At 37.7% G+C, this 25429-nt stretch overlaps 1 protein-coding gene across 5 annotated transcripts in view; it reads right to left on the bottom strand.

Annotated features, from left to right (window-relative positions):
- The window catches only part of TENM2 (teneurin transmembrane protein 2), a 619855-nt gene that overhangs the window by 226368 nt on the left and 368058 nt on the right, over window positions 1–25429 (bottom strand). For all 5 annotated transcript variants that reach the window (XM_088063463.1, XM_088063464.1, XM_088063465.1 and 2 more), the window contains one exon: window positions 634–843. In XM_088063463.1, coding sequence (XP_087919589.1) covers window positions 634–843 — 210 coding nt within the window. The remainder of the gene's footprint in view (window positions 1–633; window positions 844–25429) is intronic.

Genomic DNA, 25429 nt, shown 5'->3' with positions numbered 1-25429 from the left:
AAAAATTAAAATAAAAAAAAAATAAAAAGAGGAAAAAAAGAAGAAAGAAAACCCTAGGCACTACAGATTCCGTGACTGATAGAGCTGCAAATGTTTTAAAACAGTGGCCTGAAAGACAAGAATTAATTTGCTGAAAAACAGCAGATCTTAGTTAAATGTGACATTGTAAGTATAGAATCAGACAGATTCAGAAACAAGAACAGACACAGACTGGCAGAAGCCACATGCATTTTAAGATACAAAACCTCATCACCAAATGATATATTAGATTAGCCCATGCAGAACAAAGAACCATTGTGTGTACATTTCTCTCCTACCAGATGCAACAAGGAGCAGGAAACTTACTTTGAAAAATAAATCCCTCTGATGACAAGAATTCAATAATATTTTTTACACAGCTTCTACCATACTTCAAACTAAAAATCTCTCTATAGTAAAATGAACACCATATATGATGAATTGTGTTTCCAGGAATTTTCCATTAAATAAACCAGTAAGATTTTCATTGCCCCATTTCCATAGATGCTCTCAGTTTTCTGCTGATGCAAGAACACATTTGCACATTAAAAAAGAATGCACAAAACTGGCACAAACATGTCACAAACAAACTCCATATGTTTGCAATTTTCTTACCACTGCTGGAAGCCTGCTGTGGCCCTGAACACGCTCTCAGCAGATATGAATTAGGAGAGAACTCCTCATCAGGGTTGGTGTCCATGATTTGATGGGACGTGTTGCTGTCTAGCAATGGCATCTGGCAGCTAACTGGTGGAGGATTATGAGAACTGGGCAGCTGAGCAGATGGGAGAAGGCTAGACGAGGATGTAGGTGGAATGGGACGACCTGGGAAAGAGGACAGAGGGATCAAAGATCAGCCATGAATGTAATGAGAAACCCCCCAGCCAAGTAATTGCACTGTAACTGTCCATGGTTACACTCAATTACTGCCATGAACAGCCCCTCAATCTCCCCACTGGTACCAACCTGTCCCTTTCTATCACAGTTCCTGAAATTGCATCACATCTGTAAATCTCTTAAAATAATAGTACTGGGCTGATTGGTTTTTTTTTTTTAAATTTTTTAACCAGGAAAATTGCTTCAGCACAGAAATCTCTCAGAAGCATGAAACAACCATACAAGGGCTTTCTTCAAGCCAAGGTTCTTCCTGCAATGCTGTGGATCTTCCCAGATCCCAGTGAGAGATGTGAGGGGACAGCAGGACTGAAAGGCAATTATTCCACTTTAGAGATGGGCTAAAGCTGGAATCTGGGCTGGCAGCTCTCAGCTCTGCTGTCCTTCCTCTCCCATTGCTTTCTTCACCAGAGCTGTAGGAGCAGAATTTCCTGCTCAGCCAGGTTAATTCCAACCCTGAAGCCCAATCCTTAATGGGTATGATATATCTCAGCCCACAGCAACAATATGGTCTTGGTCACCTAAAGCAGTGATCAAGTCAACAACAAAAAGGTTCATACTTATGTATCTTATTCTTTTGTGGACTCCCATAACTTTACATTAATCCATTCCATCAAATGCACACAGATGAAGACAGGGTTTTTTTTGATTTTTTTTCTTTTTTTTCTCTTTTTTTTGTTTGCTTTTTTTTTTTTTTTTTGGCATTGCAAGTTTATCTAGTGCATTGAAGAAACTCTTCATGAATAATTTAAATGTAAGAAAATATGACCTTTGTGATACTGCCAAAGTCTGTAAGGCAGAGATCTGCTACAAATGTTAAAACACAGTAAAACTACATAAAAATGGTGTATCTTTATTCCCATAATTCTTAAAGAAACAGTACCAGAGAAAATACACACTGATTTTTCTCACTGGTTATACCTTCATTTCATTAAATCAAGGACCCTACACTTTATATGAATTACCCTAAGGTTTGTACCATTAGGTAAAAATACAGAATCACACGTGAAATTCCAAATGAGGGGGAAAAAAAAGCAGCAAAAAGAAAAGTTCCAGCTCCCACATATAAATTATATTTGGAATGCAGCAATCAACCAAAGGCACACGTAGATACTGAAAATCATCAACTTTGCACTGCCTGGTACCAGCAAATAGCATGAAGTACTTTCATCCCTTCAAAAACTTCTGAAATAAAATAAATGTCATAACACAGGCAAGTGATGTTTATGATTATTTGTTATTACATTTTTAGCACTAGATAAATTGGTAAGACTGAATGACCAAGTTATTAGATGACAGAAATGGATTTAAGCCACTCCATAGTAACTCCCATCTGCAATCTTTTATGCTACAGAAAATTCAATATGCATTGAGTATTTTCATTGTGGACTTCCATTTGTGAGGAAATAATTCTAATATTGATGATAGGAGTAATTACTGTTATTATTCATGATTATGCTATTCTTATGAAATACTACCATGAATATCCTAAACATTCCAGGGAAGTGATTGAGCAAGACCAGCTTCTAATTATTTCTTTGCAATGTGTTGGAAAGAAGCAGAGAGGCTGAGGTTTGACACACCTCTGACAGGAACGTGACACTCGTGCCCACTGTGTGCATTTAATTTTCACATATTCTGGCTCTGCTTCAACGCTGTGAAGTTGAAAGAAGCAGCTTTATAAATTCTAAATCTGCATTGACTGCATGTATCATATGGAAATATGTTACTATACCATAAAACTGTTGGATGTGTGAGGGTATGAGAGGAAGGAAAAGATTTTTATACTTTTGTGGAAACTACATATGGTATTTCAGGGCAATTTAGGTACATTTTTGCAGAATAAATTGAGAAATGAAAAAACTCCTCAAACCTTAAGAATTCTTTTGTCGGGAATGCTAATGACATTGTTACCATCATGAAATAATACAGCCCAAATCCCTGAAGAAAAGGCAAAATGTCTAATTACTACAGCTGTGTTTGTAATTGAGAGGAAACAATAGGTATGAAGCTGTTAAAATGTTAAAATGTTGCATCATTCTGGTGAGAAGTTGGCTCCTGAGGAAGATCTGCCCACAATCACGTGCTAATGGCAAAACAGAGACATCTATGAGCCACAGAACCTACTGCCAATCCATCCTCTGGTTAGATTGCCGAATCAACAAACAAATTTAATTCAAACTTTTCTTTTGGTTGGGACATTCTTGGGCTATCAAGTTGATTTTTTTTGTATCTACTAAACATCAAACTCCCACTACAGCCTTACCCTCGTTGATGGATTCTTTAAAAACATCTCTCTCTCCATTCCCAGCCCCTGAGAAACACACAGGTTCTCTCAAGACACCCAGCCTTTTGTAAAATTTGGTAGCAAATGAATAAAAAAGTTACTGAACAGGAACAGAAATACACCATTAAGCTTTTTTTGCCTTAAGAAATTAATCTAAGAGGTAACTATCTCCAGTACCACAGTCAGGTGGGCTTGTGAAAGTCCCAAAGAGTGGGAATGCAGTTAGGCTATAAAGAACATTTATTTGTTACTATACACTCTTAAGTAAGGAAAAAAGGGGTTTGGTTCATACTTACATGAATATCTTGGTCAAATAAGTTCAATGTAACATTTAAAAGAACAGACTAAGCTTTGCAGGTTCTGTAAACCTGAGCTCCTTGTCAGACTCATTCATGTGTCTACAGATAACTCAACAGACATATTTTGAAACTTGCCAGCTCTTTAAAATATTCTAAATTTCCATTGCTTCTCAATGGGATTTGCAATACCCTAGTCTGTAAAAATACTGTGACATATGATAACATCATATTCTATTACACTGCTGTTTTCAAAAGTTAAATCATAACAGAAGTTCCTAAAATTTGTCTTCATATAGTAATACATTTAAGTTTTTCTGAATAAGTATTTATCTAGGTAAGCATTGACAGAAACCTATGTAATGGATATTTAAAGTGACAGCAATAATGTAATTGTGTAACATAGTCAAAGAAACATAAACCAGATACAAATGCTAGAAAGGGAACCAGGCTTAAAGCTGATATATTACATTTTCAGTAGGGAATTGTATCAGTTCTTTTCCCAATATCTGTTCATATGCATGTTCATACTGCACATACTCATGCATGACAAAGACTTGTACAGATACTGAATACAGCATTTGTAAGGCATTTTTCAAAAAAGCAAGCAGCCAAGAAGAAAATACAAATTTCCTCTCCTCCCACCCCTTTCTCTTGTCATTTATCTTATCTTCCTTTTTAGAGGGAAGGAAGAAATGTGGTAACTCTTCATTCAGATTTGGGCTTCCACACTACACAGCACCTCAGTCTGCAAGGGCCTTCTTTACCCTCTTATCACTTCCATTTTCCATTTTCCTTTTAAATCAGTCTCGTGTTTCTTCACCAGCCCAGGAATTTTTATGAAACCATTCCTCAATTACTGCTACACTTTAAATCCTTAAGGCTTAAAATCTGCTGTAGAACCTACATTCAGAAATCAGGCCATGCTCACAGCTGGTAATGTCTCAAGCCCAGACAAAGAAGAAGAAGCCCAGGGAAGAAGAGTCCTGTTCATCTCAATCACAGTAACACATCGGGAAAAAAGATACTGCAGTTGCTATTAGCCTGAAAGACCACACCATCCCCAGAAGGACAAAAAAAAATACAAAGGAAAAAAGACTGCCTGCAATCACTCCCAGCATGAATATATATAAACAGGAGACACAATCAAAGAGGAGGTGCAAGCTGCTCATTCAGTTACTGAAGGATATTTGAGATACACTCTTCATACTCTCTGTTCTTCCTCCTCCTTTAAAAGACCTATAGAGTTTTGTGGATAAATAAAGCCCATGTGTGTGTAAAACCCTGGCCTCTATATTACACCAAGGTGCATGACAGGAAACAGGAAACCAAAAAATCCCCCTGGATAACAGTTTTGAGCAGTAATCATGGATATATGCATTCCAAAATGTGTGTGCATATATTCAGATACTTTTTTTTGTATACTGAAGTATATTTACCTGCACAACTCTAGATAGACATGCACAATATCCAAAAACATACATTATTTTTACAGGTCTAAAGATGAATCCAGTCTCCTTAAATAGTAGTTTTGCCATTAATTTGGACAGGAGGGAAGATCACAACCTGTGTGTTGCCAGCTCACACTCTTAAGCTGCTCATTTCAGCAAGTCCTGTCATTAGAAAGTATCTGAGTCCCAGGGGTGGTAAATACTGATCTCAAAGCTTATTGTAGCTGTAATGGAATTCTCAAGCTTTTTCCATTAGCAGAATCTCTCTTCTAAGATTAGACATGTGTAGCAAACATCTGTGTAGACTGTTCAACCCCATGCATTTTCATCATGAATATCATATACCTAAGCAGCATATATTCATTGATAACTTCCATTAATGACAGAAAATCTTCCCATATGTACAGGCTTTTATAAGCAAGATCAGCTTTCAAAACTTTAAACAGCTGTTAACCTTCACAATCGAGGGGTTATGATGTAACTGTTCTATTCTTCTTTAAGGATATCTGCCAGTCAAGCAGCCAATAAACATAAATGACCTGTAATAGCTAAATTAGTCAAATATATATTGCTATCAATAAAGCCCCTTTGTTCTACAGCTCTGGTCATAAGGATCAGAGCTCAGACAGAAATGGCACACACAAGCCACTGTCTCCCTGTGCAATCCTTGGCAGGTTAGATTGCAGAAAGAAGAGAAACTTTAAGATAACTGTTTTAAAAAACAGCTCTTCGGAAGATGTAGCAGCATTCAATTATTAATGCAGGAAGCTAAGGAAGCAAAGAGTGAAAGCAGTAGAGTTGTTTCTCCATAACTGATGGCATCAGAAACACGGTGTAAAACACTTAATTGGCAATTAAGATTTTGACATTTACTGATTGAAGCTGCTGATGTTCATGTTGCACCAATACAAAGTATAGGACCCTGTGCAACGTGATCCCATAAAATTATGTTAGTGGCTTACATGATGGACAGGATCATTGACTGCAGTTACTGCACTGCTCATTTATACCAAAATTATACACAGAAGGCTGTCTGGCAATGGAATTGGGGGGATATTAACTAAAGGTGATAAAAGAGAAGGACGAGATCTTTGCTCCCTCCCATCATGAAAGCTGGACAGAATCAGAACAAGGACCACAGGCAGGACCCTGGAACAGCTCACAGCCCTCCTCCACTTAACACATTCACACTGTGTTTTCAAGTCAGCCTAAACTGAAGCACCTACATTGTCAGCATTGCTAAATTCACTTTAAAGAGTGAGAAAAGCTGCTAAATGTGTCAGGAAACAATTAGATAAGTAAGATGCACGTTTTGCAGTGCAAAGCACTATAAATTAAGCAGGCAGATGATGCAGGTGAAACTTTTCTGAGGTACAGCACATTCAGCAGACTCTCCCTTTCCTCCTCAGAAAAATTGCCTTCTGCAAAAGAAAAAATATCTTCTCCTAATATCTATGCATGACACTGCTCACCACTGGCCTGGGCACTCTCAAGCAGAGTTATATTTAATAAATTAAATACATGTTATCCTAACTGGCACAAGGAACATAAATATTTCGTACTCAGTGAATTACTACAGTTAACTGGCACAGGTGGGGGAGCAGCACGTGTGATTTTTGTAGCTAAACTGGCATTTGTGACTCCACTCACCAGGGCCTCAGCAGGCAAAGCTGTGCTCAGGGGAACAAGTTCTTCCCCTGGGGCTGAGCATCCTGCTCTGCCAGCTCTGGGAGAGGCAGGACAGCAGCCAGGACAGCTGCAATGCTCAGCCAGATGTGCAGGGCACTCGCTGAACCCCGACTGCAGACCACACTTCAAGGCGGAGACACAAAACCAAAGCCCCAAATGAAGTATGTGAGAAAAAGAGGGAAAGGAATCTATCCGTGATCATTTTCTTCAGCACCAAGTTGTTTCCTCTTGCCCAAACTGCTGCACTTCATCTCTAAGGCAAACAGGATTCAAAAGAGCAAAAGATGAAGATATAAATCAGGATGACAGAGAGTCATCACTGAAGAAAGGTACTTCCAGCCCTCCTGAAGCTCCAATCTCCCAAAGCAATCAGGCACAAAACCAGCCAAGCTAAGGAAAAGATTTTCACAGAGTCTATTTCACAGAACTCAAAGGAGGAAACAAGGTCTTTCTAAAAGCCCAAAAACCCCCCATGTTTTCTGATGTGTTTAGGTATTTTTGTGCATCTCAGCAGATAGCAAGGGTCAGTAAGGACTCAGCTGATACCATCACATCATACCAGGGAAAGAGAGAATGGCTCTGAGACAATTAAAAGAGAATGGCAAAAGAGAGATTTAGACACAGTATGTCATCATCTGTGATTTATACAGCAAATCAGTAAAGGCAATTCAGTACCACAGGTTTGTGTTTTCCCCATTTAACAAAATTAGTATCTTTCTGCATCTTGCTTAGTTTTCTCAACACTTGTTATGAAAAAAATTTAAGTTATATATTTTACAAAAAATAAAACAACAAACCATTAAAATATATTCAAATTTAATATATTTCTTCTCCCTCTCCTTTGAAGTAAAACCATCTACTGCACACCCAGGAATACAGTCTGAGAACTGTAGGTAATATAAAAGGGAAGGATGAAGAACCACCAGCAAGTCCTGATCTCTGTTTTTTTTTATTAAAGATCCATTCTAGAAGCTTGTTTAAGCTTTGTTATCTTCCTTAAACCATTTGACCTCTGTACATGATTAATATTTTCTGCACTACTGCGCATGTGTAATCTTTGAATATGGAAATCGCTGTACCAACGCAAGATATTATCATTGCAAAAACTCTGAGAATGAGACTAACTTGGAAATCAATCACTTCTGACTTCCAGTGTTAAAGTTAAATTAATTTTTCTAAGCAATCCATCTACAAAATGTATCAGTTTTATGAAATTTGGATATTAAAAATAAGGAGACAGTCATGACTTCAGAATTATCTAAACCAATTCAGTATGTAAAGGAATAATTTGCTACTGTCAAAAGCTAATGTCACTTAATTCTTGTCTTGTTAAATCATCTGATGTCCCTTTCTTTTTTAGTTAAACAAAGATAAATAATAAAAGCAATTTACAGCTAGAAGATGTTAGGGTTCTGCAGCTGTTCAATGTCTTCTGGGCAGATTAGATTCTGTAATGAGAAGTTACAAGCCTCATTTTACAAAAGCTGTTGCTGTCTCGGGAAAAACATCAGTGAATAAGATTAGAAAACCCTTTTCCTTCATGAACCTATTACACTTGCAAGCTGATTACTTGGCATATGTTTGATACCTTCATAGCTGGAAAACAGTAATTTGTTTCAATGATTTTTTCCCATCACTCATAAAGTCAAAATGTCTCCTCTAATATTACCCTACCTCTGATTCAGACAGAAAAAACAGAGACAAATCCATGGGAGCAAAACTCACACCAAGAAGAATTAATTTAACTTCCCTAAAAAAAAGTTCTACTGAACTAACTATAACTAACATTAAATTGTAACAACTTATCAACTGCCTGCTCCTTGTGGGACAAAAATAACATTCTAAGATTAGGAACGTATTTAGAAGAAACTTATTGGAAAATCCACAACCATATGTGAATGAACTTTATGGTAACTTAACAATATGTGCAGCTTTTAAAAATTGGGAAGAAAGAAAATTCCCTGTTTATAAATCTTACCAGCTAAACATTCATGTCAGGGAATTCCACTAACAAAGGGGTTGTAATTAGCCCCTGGGTAGGTAATTAGCAGGCACCCTGTGAAATCTTCCCTCTCGGATCAGTCTAGAAGTACTTGATTTGATCTTTATTTGGGGACACCAGGAATTCAGACTAAGCTGGGCTACAAACCTGTTTCCACTATCCAAACACCTTCTGTTTACCTGCACCTTATTTTAGTGAAATTCTAAGCCCTGTTAAACAACCACTCACACCATCTCCACTGCATATCCCCCTGAATGCCGGCTTTATGTCTATCTGAGAAATTTATTTCTAGGAACATTGCAACACTTAGCAATTCAAGTGCCTGGAGTCACTAATAGACGGGATAAATAACACTGTCTTGAACAAACATGAGAAAACTCCAACCTGTAATTATTTAACAAACTCTGTGAGACTGGTACATAGTACTAACTGGTGGGAGTTGGATAGTGATTATGTGATTTATGTTAACTCTTTGCAGCCTACTAAAAAAAGCATCTCCATTTTCTGGAGGAAAACTGAGAAATGAAAACAAGGCTTCACATGACCCACATTATGTAAATGGCCAAATAATTTAAATAATATGCTTAAAATCTGCTCTATCATGTGCCAGTGCTATATTCTGGCTAATTCGGCTTCAGGCTATTAAAGTCTACTTTTCTTAGTTCCACCTACAGTTAAGATATGGTGTTGCTATTTGCTTTCTAAATGTGTGGTGCACACACTTCTGAATTAGTGCTATCCCACTGCTGTGACACACTCCAGAGGTGTTTGTATTTTGGTGCTAGCAGATAGGGAGGCGCAGTCAGTACAGCATCAGGACGATGGGAATTACTCGTCAATTATTCTTGATACTTAAATGACATAATCTTGAGATTTACATTTTCCTTGGTTCATCTGGTTTCTTCTCTCAACATCCAGCTTTGCATTTCTTACACGCCAATATTTACTTAGCGGGAGTTTTGGGTGCACAAGGAAAACAAAAGTTTGACATTTCAGTCCTCTCTGTCACTGGTGGGATTTTCCAAAGCACAAAAACATATCTTAAGTGTCTTACTGCACTTCAGGTAGCTATCCTTTTTTTCCTTAAACATTTAACAGGTGCTGCAGGTATTTGAGACTGTTGTGATATTTCACACTGAATTTGTGTGTCCCTACAGAAGTTACCACATCCTCCTTCCAGACTGAACAATCATCCCAGCATTTAACAGCAATGCACAGTGAAACCTCCACGTCAGTCAATGCAAACTCAATTTTTGCCCTCAGCACAGCCAGGGTTTCTGCAGTTTTCTGAAGTCCTGAAAATCTTCTGAACAGGGAGAAGCTCCTGCAGCCACAGTGTATTCCTGACTGGAATACCAGGCTGCTGTCTTCATTCAGTGCAGGATAATCCTCTGTGCTCAGGTCTAGGAATACAGTCTGGACCCCAACTGCAGTTTAAAATCTAAGGGGAGGTGAAATACCATCACAGATGATGAGCTAGGCCTAACTAACCCTTTAAAATCTCTGTACAGGAATGTCTTATGGTACAGCTAGCTCCACTCTGAAGATGGTAAGGAATACACAAAGTACCCTAGCACAGGATTGTGGACAACCTCCCAAATCACTTACAAATAAGCAGATAAAATTTTGCTCTCACTTAGTATTGAATAAGGTTTGAAATATTTTCATCTTCGTAAAGGTGATTTCTAGATCAGACTTTGGGAAGTAGACTCAAATAAAGAAGCGGAATATAAACTAGAGTTTGTAGGCCACACCTTAGTTGAACACTGGAATCTTCTCACTTTGCTTACATGAAAACTGAAAAATAGTTATTCTTAAGTGAGAGGGTTTATGTCAAATTTCTCGTTATGTGAAAAGATTTAGCCAAAATAAAACCTGAGTGGCAGACTGCAACACAACAGCGGTCAGACCATTAATTATTTTACCACTGCTGTGTATTGCCATAATTAATGGCACTCTGTGAGACCAATACAGGAAATTAAAATTTCCTTTTAATGAAAAGAAATTGCAGACATGAAAGGCCACTACATGAAAAATGGATCTTGATTCTGCAGTACTAAAATAACCTGTAACCTGATTAAAAGGCATTTGGAAGCACAAAACTAGATGTGCTAAAAAGGTAAGAAATCTTTTCATTATAGTTACAGTTAAAGTTGCCAGAATGAAGGAATAAAGATACATGTCCTTCCCCTGCAACAAATGGGCTCTGTTCTATGCTTTTTGGTAAAGCAAAAACCCCACTGAAAATCAAACAGGCTACAGAATAGCTTGAATGTACCATTCTGTATTTCAGCACAAGCTGTATCTTTAAAGTAATGACAGTTTCTCTCATCTTTTCAATCTTAAAGCATTTTAAAACTACAGCCCAGAAATACATGGACTGAGAGAAATTAAAGCAACTGAAGCTGAAATATGCTACTTAGGAATCCAAAGTTTGTTTACACCATTAGAAGGCACTCAAATATATATCCCCATAAATGACAAGGTCCCAGCAGCAAATTAACAGGAACAATTTTCCCATCTCAGGAGCTGTCAAGATGGGCTCTGTTAGCCAATTTATCTTATTCTAGCACATCTCTGGTGCTTGTCAATCAATATGTGAAACATTTGGTGTTGATTGCCATTTTTCTATCCACTTCCTTTTGCCTCTCGTACCAGGCAATTTACTGCAAGTCAATCAAGGTTGAAGCAGACCTTGTTTAAATAAAACACTGTTGAGTTCTTTTCACACCAACAATTTCAAAAACAGAATGAGCTGTAGCTCTTCACATTTACATTTATACTACTTTTTCTGTTTTTCCCAAATGCCATGCTCAAGCTATAAGTCATAACTAAACTCAGCCGAAGGCTTATGGAGAAATCAGTCAAGGAAGATGAACTGCATAGAACTGTATATGCTTTTGCTGTCAAAAATTCAGGCTATCAATGGAAACAGAGAACATTAAAAAATAGTTAAATAATATGGGATTGTTTCCTTTTTACCCTTGCTTGAAGTCAGGTCTCCACATCAGAAAAACAACTTCTAGCTTGTCTGAATTTCTTAACTCTGGATAAATATTTCAAATAGTCATTTATGCTGGTATTTGAAGGAAAGAGGGAGCTCAACTACTGTGTTTATAGCTGCAAGTTACAAATAAATATACGAAGAAATTCTCCCAACTTAGAACTTGGTCCCATGTTAAACACACCAACAGCTTCCCTCTCACACTGAGATGAAACAATCGCAGAACAATCCCAGGTCACATCACATCTAATTTTGGCACCACCTTGGCATCACCTGTAAGCAGTGAGGCAGAGAAATAGGGCAGAAAGAACATCCTTTGCACTATATAATTTTACAGCTATACAACTGAAACAATATGCACTCACAGTATGCAACACCTGACATTTTTACAACTTTGAGTTTGCTTCTGCACAGTAGCTTGCTTCTACAAACAAAACCCACAAAACCTTTGCACTGTGCTCAATGCTGTTACAGTTTTTAGGTTCATGATGGACTGCAGAATTAACCCCACAACAATTCAAACCAGTGGCACACAGAACTACTGTCCTCTGAGTTAGAGCAGCCATTAAACACCCGCTAGGTGCTACAACTACATTTAGGTGCTTTAATTACAGAGACCGGCATCAATTTATTAAGTTTAACACCATTATTTATTATATCCCATATGTTAAATCCAACAGTGTACAAGAGCACCAAAATGCACGTCAAACCAAGCCCTAAGGTCCCCAAAGTAGTGATCTCTTATGGGTAACACAGCACATATTCCTTTAAAAATAAAGTGACTATGTTGCTGTTATTACTGGGATCATCCACTCCTGCCTTTAATTCTAAAAGATAGAGAAGTGCAAAGTTCAAAACCCTACAGGCTCAATCACATATACATATGTTAGCATGCATAGAATACATATTATTTTATAGATATTATATATATATATGCATGTAAGAGAGTAAATACATCACTTCTTTATGTTATAAAATGAATGGCCATTGAAAGAGAAAAAAAATCTTCAGTTTCTTCTCTGGTCAGCAACTTAAAAATTTCCAACATCTCCCAAAATTGCCTATAATGAACACCTCGTAAAGAAGATCCCTGGTCAGTTGCTTGTACTTTTGTATGAGACCTACTATCATCTTGATCTATAGCCCACAGAAGGAAATAGATAAAATACCTGAAACAGAGTCAGAGTGAAAAATAAAACAAGTATATTACAAGGCATATACAATCACCACTACCATCTTGAGCAGCACAACATTATGCCAGCATAACTAATGCTACAACTCAAATGGGATGCATTTCACTGTCTTTTGAGTAAAGAATGCTCCAGATCTCCATATTAATTATAAAATAATAAATGTTACACAGTTTAGAGTACTAGGCTCTTAGGAAGAAAAAAATCTCTGCTGTTTATCCTCCCCAAGGGGCTCTTGCAGGTGACCCTTCCCAGGTAGGGCCCAATTTAAGGCTCTTCCTTTACTCTGCTGCAAGTAATAGGTGAAAAACAAACAAACAAATATCCTCAAGTTCATTTAATATATGAGTTAGGGGTACATACCTGTATGGGTGTTATATAAACACATACAAATATAGACATAAACACACAAGTATATGTGAATGCACATTGGGATATATGGGGTCCTAACACTACCAAGAGCCAGTCTTTGAGTTATTCCCAGAAAAAATTCTCATTATTCATGAGAAGGTAGTTATATTATTTACTTGACATTGATATTTAATGTCTAAAGCAGGCAAACAAAAAATACCAAAGCAAAGGAACAAAAAAAACCCAAACCCAACAAACCAGCAAGTTGCAGATATTAAAAAGTAAGTTCTGCAAAGCAAAACAAGTTAACCTGATTTATACCAATATGATGTAAAATCTGCTTCAGTAACAACAGCCAGGAGCCCAGATTAAAAACTATCATAAAAGTAATATAACAATTCCAGATTCCCAGTTTTAATTGAGGGTGATTTTCCTGCTCTCTTCCAAAAGATGCCTCCTACACTAAAGCACGAAGAACCACACTTACATAACATTTATTTTAAAATTTTCAATGATAGGAGATCACTTACATATCACGAAATTTCCCTTTAATTCCACTGCACCTGTCTAAAACATACCTAAGCTCTGGGTGTCTTTAAATCTAAATTTTGTCACAGGCCAAGGCATGCATGAGATTTTTACAGTTCTCTCAGCTACATGGATGCTACTCAGATAAAAAGCTCGTGTCTGGAATTCAGGTTTACAGCTGGGCTCGGTCAAGTTATTGGAAAAGCATTTCCTCCAAAATAATCTCAAACACAACAAACAACCCCCTACACACAGAAACTGTTTCTCTCGGCTCACAGCAAAGCCTCTCTTTTCATCAGTAGGATTTTTCCCCAACAAGTTGTACCAATTTTCTGGTATGTGCTTTCTGACTTTGAATATAAAAGGTAATATGAGATGTTTCTGCCACAGAAGGAAGCAAAATGTGATGAGTGGAGTTATTTATTAACTGAATGCTCTCAATAAGCAGCTGGCTCAGGCCAGAGTAATTCACAGCCTGTCCCCTCTCTGCCCATCCCCTTGTCCTCTATCCTCAAATCTTCCCAGACTTTCCACTGGGGGCCTACAAAGGCTGAACACAAGGTCTGATGGATTTTAGGGGACTGTAGATGAAGATAGTAAGACAGAGAGGCTCAATACAGAGAACCAGTGTTCACTGCCAGAGGGTTTCAGAGTTAGTTACAATTCTCTCTGAAAAGGTGATCACATATTTCACTATCCTTTCCATTAGACAAAAGTCCAGGACTTTCATCTGTTCCTACCCTCTTTTCCCCCGCCCCAAATACCAGATTGCTTAAAACCTTGATTTTAACAAGAACCTGCAATTTTAGCTGCTAAGAGAACTTCACTTTCCTGTCTCTTTAGAGCCCCAGGGACTAATTGAGAAGATTACCTGAAGGCTTGAGGTCTAAACGCTCAAGAAAGAAAAACCTGCTTAAAAAGATTTCTACAAAGAACACTGACAGAAATAGGAACAACTCGATCTTCCTGTCAGTGCAGGTTTTTACAATCACAAATGAGAGCATGCTGTATGTTATCATGTGTTGGGAACACCAGTAATAACACAGCAGGTTTCAGTGATTTATTTTATTGCAGTACATAGAAGGGTGATAGATAAGGAGCTTGTTTTCACTACAGATCTCAGACCTGAAAAAAAGTCTTGATCTAAAACAGTTATGAACTAAGAAGAGGCCAAGTTTCTTTTGTCCTTACTAACTTGCTGTGGCAAACAGATGAAATTCGTTAAGTGTGTAAGGCTGAAATTATGCTTCTCTCAGCTTCAGGGAGATCATTTAAAAATGGGATAGAGGACTAAATGGAGTAGATGTGTAAGAAAGAGTCAAAGACAATTTTAAAAGATGCTGTTTTACCTACACTTAGTGAAATGAAAACTAGAGAATCCACCCTCCTCTTCTACCAGAAGTCATGACCCCATCAAAAACTGATGTACAAAATGGTTCCAGCAAGGTTGGTTAATAGAAATAATACATCACAATCCAGCCCATTTGGGGCTTTTGTTCTTAAACACTTCAGTAAATGGGTCTGTTTTTTAACTCCAACAGATAATTATGAAGTGCAATAAAAAATTCAAATTATGTTAATAGGCCAGAGAACAACGGCTGTTTCTGAAATCACTGGCAATTACTAGACATAATGGTTCTCAATTAAGCTGGAGGGTATTTTCAATCGTTCATAATTCACTATTTTAAAAGTATCATAAAAATATATAAATGTGAGTTGTTAATAAAACTTTCAGACCAACCATGTAGCTGTGTCACAGAAAGTAATACTTGTTTTATTTTGATGGTGCTGTTTCCCTTGTGAATGATATGTGAGCTGTGAGTGAAGGGAAGGTAACTACATGGGATTTGTTTTTCTCAGCGCTCCTAAATGGAAAAGGAGTGATATTTCTTTCTTAAGCAACTTCAGTTTCCCTTAGGAATACACTCAGCAATCATACATGTCTTTACCAATTCTATTTTTAGATCCTGCTGCTCACTATAGAAACTTTAATGCAGACATGGATGTGAACCAGAGGTATCACTGCTTGCCCACTTTCAGATTGCTATTTCACATATTTTTCAAGACAATAAAATGGACCAAAATGGAAAAACTAAGGCCTAAAATAAGAAATCTTGAGGACCATGAAATGGTAAATCCTAAGCATCATCTTTCAATTATTAGCTTGATTCACAATAGCTTTCTACCAAATCAAGTAAAACAAATAAAAAATGAAGCCATTAAGGAAAGATCAATTGGTGATAATTACTATCCACACTTCACTAAAACTAGCACTTACTGATCCACCACATGTTTAACCTTGCATTAGGGAAATAGCACAGCTGCAAATTGCTAAGTTCTCATTGTAACTTTACTGGATATGATTAATGATCAGTTTTCTGGAGACATGCCTGAACTACCTGAGTAAATGTATTTGAACACACGTGTGCATATGTTTCATTTATTTATTTCCAAATCAACAACACCTTAAAAACATTTTCTCTAATCCAGCCACTTAACCTTCCTCCTGCCAAGAAGAAAAAATTCTTTGATTTTTACACAAATACATTTGCACACATATTTCTGAGAAAGAGTAAATCATGTGAGAATAGTTCCTAACTGTAGAAATTCATGTTTTCACATTTAAACAGCAACTCAAAGATTGAAGCACGACACCATGATTCATCAGTGGAAGAGAGACATTCATCATCCCGACCTCAGAATCTGTTGAGAGTCTTTATTGCTTTGGCCTCATTAAAACAGTGCAAACCATGAGCTAACATAAATCTGTCTCTCTAAATATTCTCTCCCTTAATTTTTTAATAGCTCCACACAAAGGGAAAGGTTAAAACCAATTAAAAGAGATACAAATACTAGTAAAATTGTCCTAATGAACTGTTAGTTATTGGTTTTAGCCATTTCACTTAAAAAAAAAGTTACTTCAATTTCTGAATGAATTAGTAATTATACTCTTTATTGACCTGCCTTGATTTTCCTTTTGTTGTAGGATGTGGTGTGTTGGTATTTTTTAATCCCTTCATTTTTATTCCCTTTTCTCTTTCACTTCTTTCACTTTTACTCTACAGCTAAAGTCAATCTCAAGTGTTACAGCTGGACAAAGATATCTACATAAGGACTATATTGTAATTCAAACTTCATTCCAAATGGGACAAAAATATTCTGAACTCATTCCTATGCAGAAAACACTTGTTTTTCTATCTCATTAAGATCATCATACAATATCAACAGATGCTTAAAAGCCTCTAGTGCTGAAGGAAATGTTGAGAAAATTGAAACAGAAGTACTTATGAATGATAATCTAATGATACTGCAAAGATTTTCCTTTTCTGTACTACATTTAGCAAAACACACATATCCCAACACTCCCTCCACCAAAAGCCAAAACCTGTCATTAAACAGCTACCATTTTATGTTGGCACTGTCAACAGGAGTTCATAATTTCACTTCAGAAAAAGTAAAATAAAAAGAAAAAAGGCCAGGGTTGAAGTGTCCCTGAATTCCCCATGCCCTCAGTGGCTGCCATGCCCACAGAACAGGATATTATCATTACATTATAATCACAGTAAACAAGCATCTGGCTGTCATTTAAAATACAGCTTTTCTCTACTGGTAATAAGAAGCATTTTCTGCTTATTTCTGTTATCTGTAAATCTCTCTTGTCATTCCAGCTCTGCACTTAATGTGCTGTACATGCTCCACTTTATGCACAATGAACACTGCCATCAAATGTCAGCATGTCTTCTTGTTATCTTAAAGATAGGCAGGGATTCACTCAATGAAATATCTGGAGAGTAAGACACAGAAATAAGGAGATATTTACTCATTATACCACAAATATTTAACAGAAACACACACACACATATACATACTTCTTTTTTTCTTTTCCACCAGGGAAATAATCATAGTCTTTTGCAAGTAAAAACACAAACCACTATTATTCTTTGCTAGCTCTGTTAATTTAACTGCAGAATGGGAGCTGAAGTCAAATTAAGATCAAGTTACTCATGCATTCATCTACCACATCTCTACAGGACATCAGCCCCAGGTTAATTGTACCTGCTCATTTTCAGGTACCACTGTTTGCTCCCTGCTACTCCAACAGGAGAAACCAGAAGCTGAGTATCAAGCAGCTACTCTATTATTTTATTTTCATACATCCAGTTCTTTTAGACTGCTAGAAAATTAATCTTCAAATGACCCTTAAAAAAAAATATGAGCACGCTGCACAGGTGAGAAGCAGCAGCCTTGAAAAATTAAACTTGTGTAATAGATTTTCCTCCTTGATTTAATGGTGAAAATCACAAGAAACCCAGGTGACTGAATTCACTAGTTTGAAGTTAGTACAAGGAATGTCACAATTCTGCCATAGGTTTCAAACTTTAAAATGGACTAAGTGTTTCATATGCGTCAGGAGTAGCAATATTTTGGTTAAATAAAAGAGATTTTTTTAAAGTCTTGACCTCTAATTGAGTGTCTGTATTTTCAATTTTTATTAAACTCTGTGTCTTATTCTCCCCTCATTTAGATGCTTGCAAAATAAATATAATTATATCCAACTTAAATAACTTTGGAACCTTGAGCTGCAGGTGCTGGTATGCTGTATCTATTACCATATTTTAAACCCTTTTAAGAAGATTGCATTAATTTCTATGATAATTTAGAGCCCATAATGCATTCCAAAATGTGAATAGATGTTAATCACCAAGGAATGATTTTCCTGTATACTAACGAAGTCATGCTGCAACCAGTAACTACTACTTTTAAAATTCAATATTGCCACTGAAAGACTTCATTAAGATTTGTTAAAGTAACTATACCCCTGATATGGGTTTAAAAACCACAAAAGTAATTAACAGCTACATCAATAGCTATGGCCTTCCTATCTACAGAAATTATTAGCACAGAAAATGTTTATAGTATCCAGCTCATTCCTTGCCCAGTATTATTAAAACTTAGCCATACAAACTTAACTTGTGCCACCACCACAGAGCGGGACAGCAGCCAGCTCAAAGGCAGCAGGCAGAAAAGAGATTTCATTATTATTATGTTTAATGGTACAGGGACATCGCTGAGGAAAAGCTGGCAGCTGTGACTGCAGAACTATTCTGATATTTAGGTTGGTGACATTCAGCCAGAGTTTGCCTCTCACCTAAATCAAAGCTCAGTTTGTTCCATCAGCCTCAACAACCTCTAACAGAACAGTGTTCACACTGAAGTATCTACACAAACAGGTTGGCCACGTTTTCCTGAAACAAGCCCATCCACAGTTTTTCCCCAGCCTAAAAGTAACTAAAAGGATGCCTTCCTTCATTAACCTGCTCATTCCTGTTGCTTCTGGACAGCAATTAAAACCAGGCTGTAGCACAGGTGAGACACTGCCTTGTCACTGTGAGCAAGGTGACCCAAAGAGAAGGAACTTCTGATGGACGGGGCTGTTCCATGGGAAGGGACCCTGGGGGACGTGGGGCTGGAGTCACAGCCCTTGCTGAGGGCACTGTGTCACTGTCCCCTTCCTCAGGCACTGTGCCACTGTCCCCTGCCCCAGGCACTGTGTCACTGTCCCCTTCCTCAGGCACTTTGTCACTGTCCCCTTCCTCAGGCACTGTGTCACTGTCCCCTGCCCTGGGCACTGTGCCACTGTCCCCTGCCCCAGGCACTGTGTCACTGTCCCCGGGCACTGCCAGGCTTGCCCCTCTCCAGGAAGATGTTCCAGGCTCTGGGCACCCCAAGGAGAACAGGCACACCCAGGGTAACTCTCCCCTCTCTGTGTCTGCTCTGTCCCGACCGAGCAGAACAACGGAATCAAATCGACATTGCAAACGTTCCATGTGGTCAATTTTATACATTGACATCTTACAGAGGAAAACTGGTGTTTTAACTTTTATTTCTACCTGCAGACAACAAGCAGGTTCAGATGAGCAGCTGAAAGCCTTTATGACATTGTGGTGACTCCAGCTGCTGCTGCCTCTGCCCGCGATCACCCCACATGCAGAGGCTTAACTGAGTGCTGGGATTCAGCAGCGTGGGGAGGACTGCAGGCACTGCTTTCTCACAATAAGGATTTCCCCCAAAATCTCCTCTTCTTCAAATATTTTAAAACCAGCAATAACTTCATTCCATGCTCTAAGGTGGGCTTCAGTTTCTGGGGTCTCTGTGATGGTGTCAGAACAATCTATGGAATACATGTGCTAGGAGAAAATCAGCTCCTATGTGAAATTTGTGTTAAAAAAAAGAAAATCAGAAAACTTTGGGGGGACTTCTACATCAACTTTTGTTATGATCACTTAAAAGATTTTGCACTCTTTCTGGCATCATGCTTGACACTGCTGAACACTCATATTCTTCTGCCTTCAACAGAAGTTCATTATGCCTTTCCAAAATGTGTCAAAAAGGAGCAGAGAAAATTTAAGACAGCTTAAAAGGTCCCAAATCCTCTGAAACCCAGAAATACAACATTAGCAATGCAGAACAAATTTGACTTTTGAGATACGTTGAAGGATTTTGTAGAAGAATAATTTATTTACTCTTCTTTTACATTTAAACAGTTCACTTTACAAGATTAATATCTAATTGAGAAATTAAGTATTTGGATCTTTAGTTTTTTTTAAAAACAACAATCTGGGATAATGTGATGGTTGTGTACTTTTGTAGCAGCAGTCAATGCCATTTGAGCAGTGACAGGATTTAAACTGCCACCAATACAAATTAAATCATTAGCTGCTAGATGTAGAAAAGTTCAGAATCGTGAATTTCAGTCTCAAGAGACAAGCAGAGAAAGAATTTATTCTCACACATTTTATATAAATAATCACTTAAATCTGTACTTGTTAAGTACAAAATATGTGTTAGCATAACAAAGTATCTGGTTCATATAAATGTGATTCTTGCCTTCCTCACTGAAAGAGAAGAAACTATTAAAAAAAATTATAAAACAAAGCCATGGCTTGAGGAATTGAATAGCCAAACAAGCAAAAGCAGCATATTTACTGAGAAAGAAATTAGAATGGCTACAGCATCTTATACCCACGAGTCAGGCAGAATTTTAGTAACTGGAGTTGAAAAAGGTGAATGAGGACCAAAGCAAAGGACTCATCTGGAGAGCAGTCAGTGAAAGAAGGTGCAGGGAGTGCAGCTCAAAGTCCCTTGCAGTGGCTGCAGGGAATGCCAGACCCCCATGGGCTCCCATCCCTGAGCTCCTGCTCCTTTTCCCCACCGGGTACCAGCCCTTCCTCCTGCAGCTGGGGCCCAGTCTGACCCTGAGGGGTCTGAGGGGGGCAGAAGGTGATGGAGCTCCAAAGGGATCCCCCTTTCCTGGCCCCGACACCCGGGCTGCCCTCAATCAGAAATGTTCCTTGGGGCAGGGCTGAAGGATGCCAAGGGGTAAAGGTTGTGTGGGAGAAAGACTTGCAGAGCACAGTGGGAAAGGTGAAAAGGACAAAACAGAAGTGTGGAGGTATAAAATCAGCCAAAATCCATGACTTTCTGCTATAGTAGACCCCAGACTTTCTAACAGCCGAGTCCTACAACACAACCTGTTCCTAAACCAGCGTAATAAAAAACTTGGCATTTCATTTGCTGCACCTCCACTGATTAGACTCAATATACAGAACTGAAATGAGGAGAAAAATCAGGCCTGCCCACATACTGGAGTAGGAGACAGAGAAAACCAGCAGAAATTAATGTAGAGTACCTCACTATAGAAAAAATACATGGCACACTTGGTCAGGAATCTTTTCTCTATAAATTAATGCTTTACGCAGCTGGAAAAAAGGAAAGGGCCTGAGCAGGCACCAAGATTTATGGACATCCCTGGGAACTCTGGGGTCTCCAAAAGACCAAGGGGTCACACTGAATTAACACTATTTACAGCCACTGAGGAGAGGAGCAGGCAGGGCAGGAAACAGAAGTATCTGTAATAACTCAGTACATGCTGAGACTCTTCTATTTTGGCTCACAAATTCTTGGCCCTGATGTCAAGTGGCTACTTGGGTAGCTCAAAGAACAAGATAACCAACAAAATGGAAACTGAAATTATTAGAAGTATCAACAGTTGAATAATGATGATTTGCTTGTTTTCTTTTTTAAATAGGAAATATAATATCAGTTACGATAAATTTATAAGGGCTTCACAACCAGACATTTAAAAAATGTTGAGTCTTTGACTAAAAGATATGCACTTCAGCCCTTAAAAAAAAAAAAATTGCAATATGTAGAGTTCATGACAACATTTTTAAAAAATATTTTCCTTTAATTGCAAAGTTTAAAAGGAATTTTCCCTCATATAATTTTCACAAATTAAAATTTCACATATAATTCTCACAAAACACCTTAGCTAGCATTAGGAAGAATTTTCCTGTTTACAGCAGCACATTATAATACGTGTACTTTATAGATTTTTTTATGATTTATAATAAAGCATTTGCCCTTTGTGACTGTCAAAAGTAAGACAATTACTGCAGCTACCAATTCAGCCTGTCATGATGTACAGTCGGCTGGTATATCTCAGAAAACAAACTTTTTAAAAAATATTTTTAACTTGAACTGCCCAATGGATGCAATTAAAAAACACTACTTTGTAGACATCTGTAAAAATGTATTCCCAAATTCCAGGTATATAAAAATAAAGAAGATTTAGAAAAGTTGAAAGCCGAAGACCTGTTTAAAAATTAAAACCAGTGGTGATGCACAGAACACGCCAACCAAACACCTGATCAGCATTATTCTTTAGGACATCTCACTCCCTTTTTAAGGAACAGCTTTGAGCCAAGTTTCTTTCTCAAAGCAGCCATTTCCTAGACCTTCTTTCCCCATTTAAACTGTACTACCTAAGAAACAGCTCCAATATCCTTTTTCTCCCTTGAACAGCCATGCATATTTTGCCAGAAAGAGGAAAAGCCGGAATGCATTTGTGCTGATGCTAAATGTTAATAGATTTGCCTAAATGTTCGCTAATAGCACTGCTAGAATTAGCTAGACTAGTAGTGCATGCCTAATGTGTTGTTTTTGCTGTTGCTGCCTTAGCTGTTTTCCCATTTTTTTCCCCTCAGAAACAAAAATAAAGGCATTTTTAGTAACACTTTTCTTTACATCTGCAGCCCGAACGGCAGCGGTGCCACCACCGAGCAGCTCTGACATAGCATCACTGGGATTATAAATCCCAACATTCTACTGTTCCTTTCAATTAAACATGAAAAGTTGAATGTTTTTGTAAATTAAACATGAAGCCCTGACTTTGCCAGCCAAAATATGTCCTTCTATCACCTCTTCTAATTCCTCCAGGTCACTTCTTTTCTTAGCTTCACACAGTCAGAGGCTGATGCTCTTTTTATTGGTGTGTACTTTCAGAATGTTGTGGGAGAACAAGGCCTTTGAAAACATTTTCTACAGGCCAAAACGTTTAATAAATATGCATTACATTCCCAGAGCTCTAATTTGCTTAGAATCACAAAGCCATTTACTCATGTAAAAGATTTTCAAAATAAACAGTTCTAAGTGGCTTAATTGAACACTTGTATTCTTAAAACTAAATAATCTGTGAAAATCAGATAATACTGTACTATGAAAAAAATCTGATTTACCAACTTGTTTTTGCAGCCAGTGTACAAATGCACCATTTCATCCAAGTCTTCTACTGTTTCACAATAGAATTTATGTAAAAATATCTTAGAATACACCCTCTTCCATTTTTATAAAGGACTGCTAATTTCCAATTGTCAGTTGACTGAGCTACTTTGAAATATTTTATTTTTATACTTCCCACTGTCTGTGGTGCAGAACAGATACCCGTTCCTTCTATTTCTGTTCAAAGTATGTTAAAAGGCTGTATTCTGACTTTAGGCTGCAGACAGAACATTTACTACTCATTCAAAACACACACTGGAGAGCAAAAAAAGCCAATAGTTCCTCCAGGTCCAAGAAACTTTCAGATCTTTAATTAGAAATTCTGGTCCAGAGTCTAACTATGATATCATTAAGAAAAAAACTCAAACCCAAATGTACAAGTCTTTTAATCTACGCCAACGGAAACACACGACTGTGAAGGAAAAATAGGAATCAAGTCTGTGATTATATTACCTTTCGGAAAATTTGTTAGCATGTTATTAGCAAAATGTTTATTTGTTAATTATAGTTTTAATTAAGATACAACAATAAATTATCTTTGCCACATTTCTGCAGATATTTACCACCCCTGAGACTTAGATATCTCATTCTGTATCTGTAAAGCTGACTGAAGTAAATTAAAGTCATACCATGTGAGCGCTTTGCTCACACAAAATCCTCTGAAACCTGAAAAGGAGGAACGTGGTCTTCCTCCAGATGCCTCTGCAAACCACCACTGAATAATTTAACCATTCCCATTCCTGTAAAGAATGTCTCAAACCTGATTTTCAAGAAGGAAATTGCTGATTTATCATTATTTTTATTATTTTAGAACTAACTGCTACACTGTTTGCATAATCTAGATTCTTGCTAATGCTGGTCAAAATTAAAGAGAGATGGCATGACTGGGAAGGAAAAGCCTGTATGTACCAGATGCTTTCTGTCTTTGGTGTCACCTGTTTTCCTCAGTTTTCCTGGCTTTTTCAGTAACCTGAAATCCTCCTTTACAATAAGTTTCTGCTAGAGGATATCATGTGCAGCTTTCCTGCAAAATACAGCATATTCTGCCAGGCCAGTAAGGCAGGTGAAAAATCTAGATGTAAGAAGATGCTTCCAAAACGAACTGCAATGGCTCATCATGAGTTTATGGCACAACTTCTGATTTAAGTTTGGTAGCTCTGCCTTCGTGACCTCTCACAGAAAAACACCCCCAGGACATGCTGCATGGAAACCTCTCTGTATCCCAGCTTTCCATCCCACTTCTTGTCCATGAGTCAGAAAGCTCAAAGTAATGCAGACTAAAACATGAATATCTGAAAGGCAATTATTGGTTGGATGATGAAAGCTGTGAGTCAATGCAATGTCAAATTCACTAAACCTGTTTTCTGTGGGTGAAGGACACGATACAATAGCACTCACAGAACCATATTACAACAGTTGTTTTCTGTGTGTGTGGTGGGGTTCATAACATTTGTAGTTTTCTCATTACCTAACAATTATCTGGGGTTTCATGGTCAAAGCATAACAAGGCCAATACATATCTGCCAGAAAACCTGCAAACAGAAACACATTCTATAAACAAACCAACAATTACCCAGTTTCACACCAGTGATGAGGTCGCTGCTCTGCTGACACACACAGAACTCGCACCAAAAGCCTTAAAAACCCCACAAAGGGATAGATGTGTGCAAAATGAAAAATAAGCTATTTAGACTGGATTTAATTAGTATTTCCACGCAATTATTAACAAGTTAATGCTAGACAGAGGTATTGATTTTGCCCTTTAGTTGCAGCTCTTGCAAATGCACAGGAATAAAGAAATTGTACAGTATTACTCAAAAGAATAAAGTGCATCCAACTGATGAGGTTTCATTGCTTTCCAACCAACTCTGCCCAGGAAAGAAAATTGTTCTTCTTTTCCCATTTAAAAAAGAAAACTGTTTTTCTTCTCTTCAGCTGAAGATTTGCAGTAGAATGGTACTTTAGTTTAAAAGGTACTGAGGCTGTTCCTGCCTTAAAAAGTCTTTTGAGTGCTGCTATTTCTGTATCCCTCTAATATGTATAGTTTGCTACTCTAGTTTTGTATAGGAAAGAAAAAAGACTAGGTCAAGGATGCAAA

Source organism: Pseudopodoces humilis, chromosome 17, assembly GCF_049639895.1.
Source record: "Pseudopodoces humilis isolate 2021_Gansu_Grassland_sample_001 chromosome 17, ASM4963989v1, whole genome shotgun sequence".
NCBI lineage: Eukaryota > Metazoa > Chordata > Aves > Passeriformes > Paridae > Pseudopodoces > Pseudopodoces humilis.
This window is presented reverse-complemented; position numbering and strand designations above follow the sequence as displayed.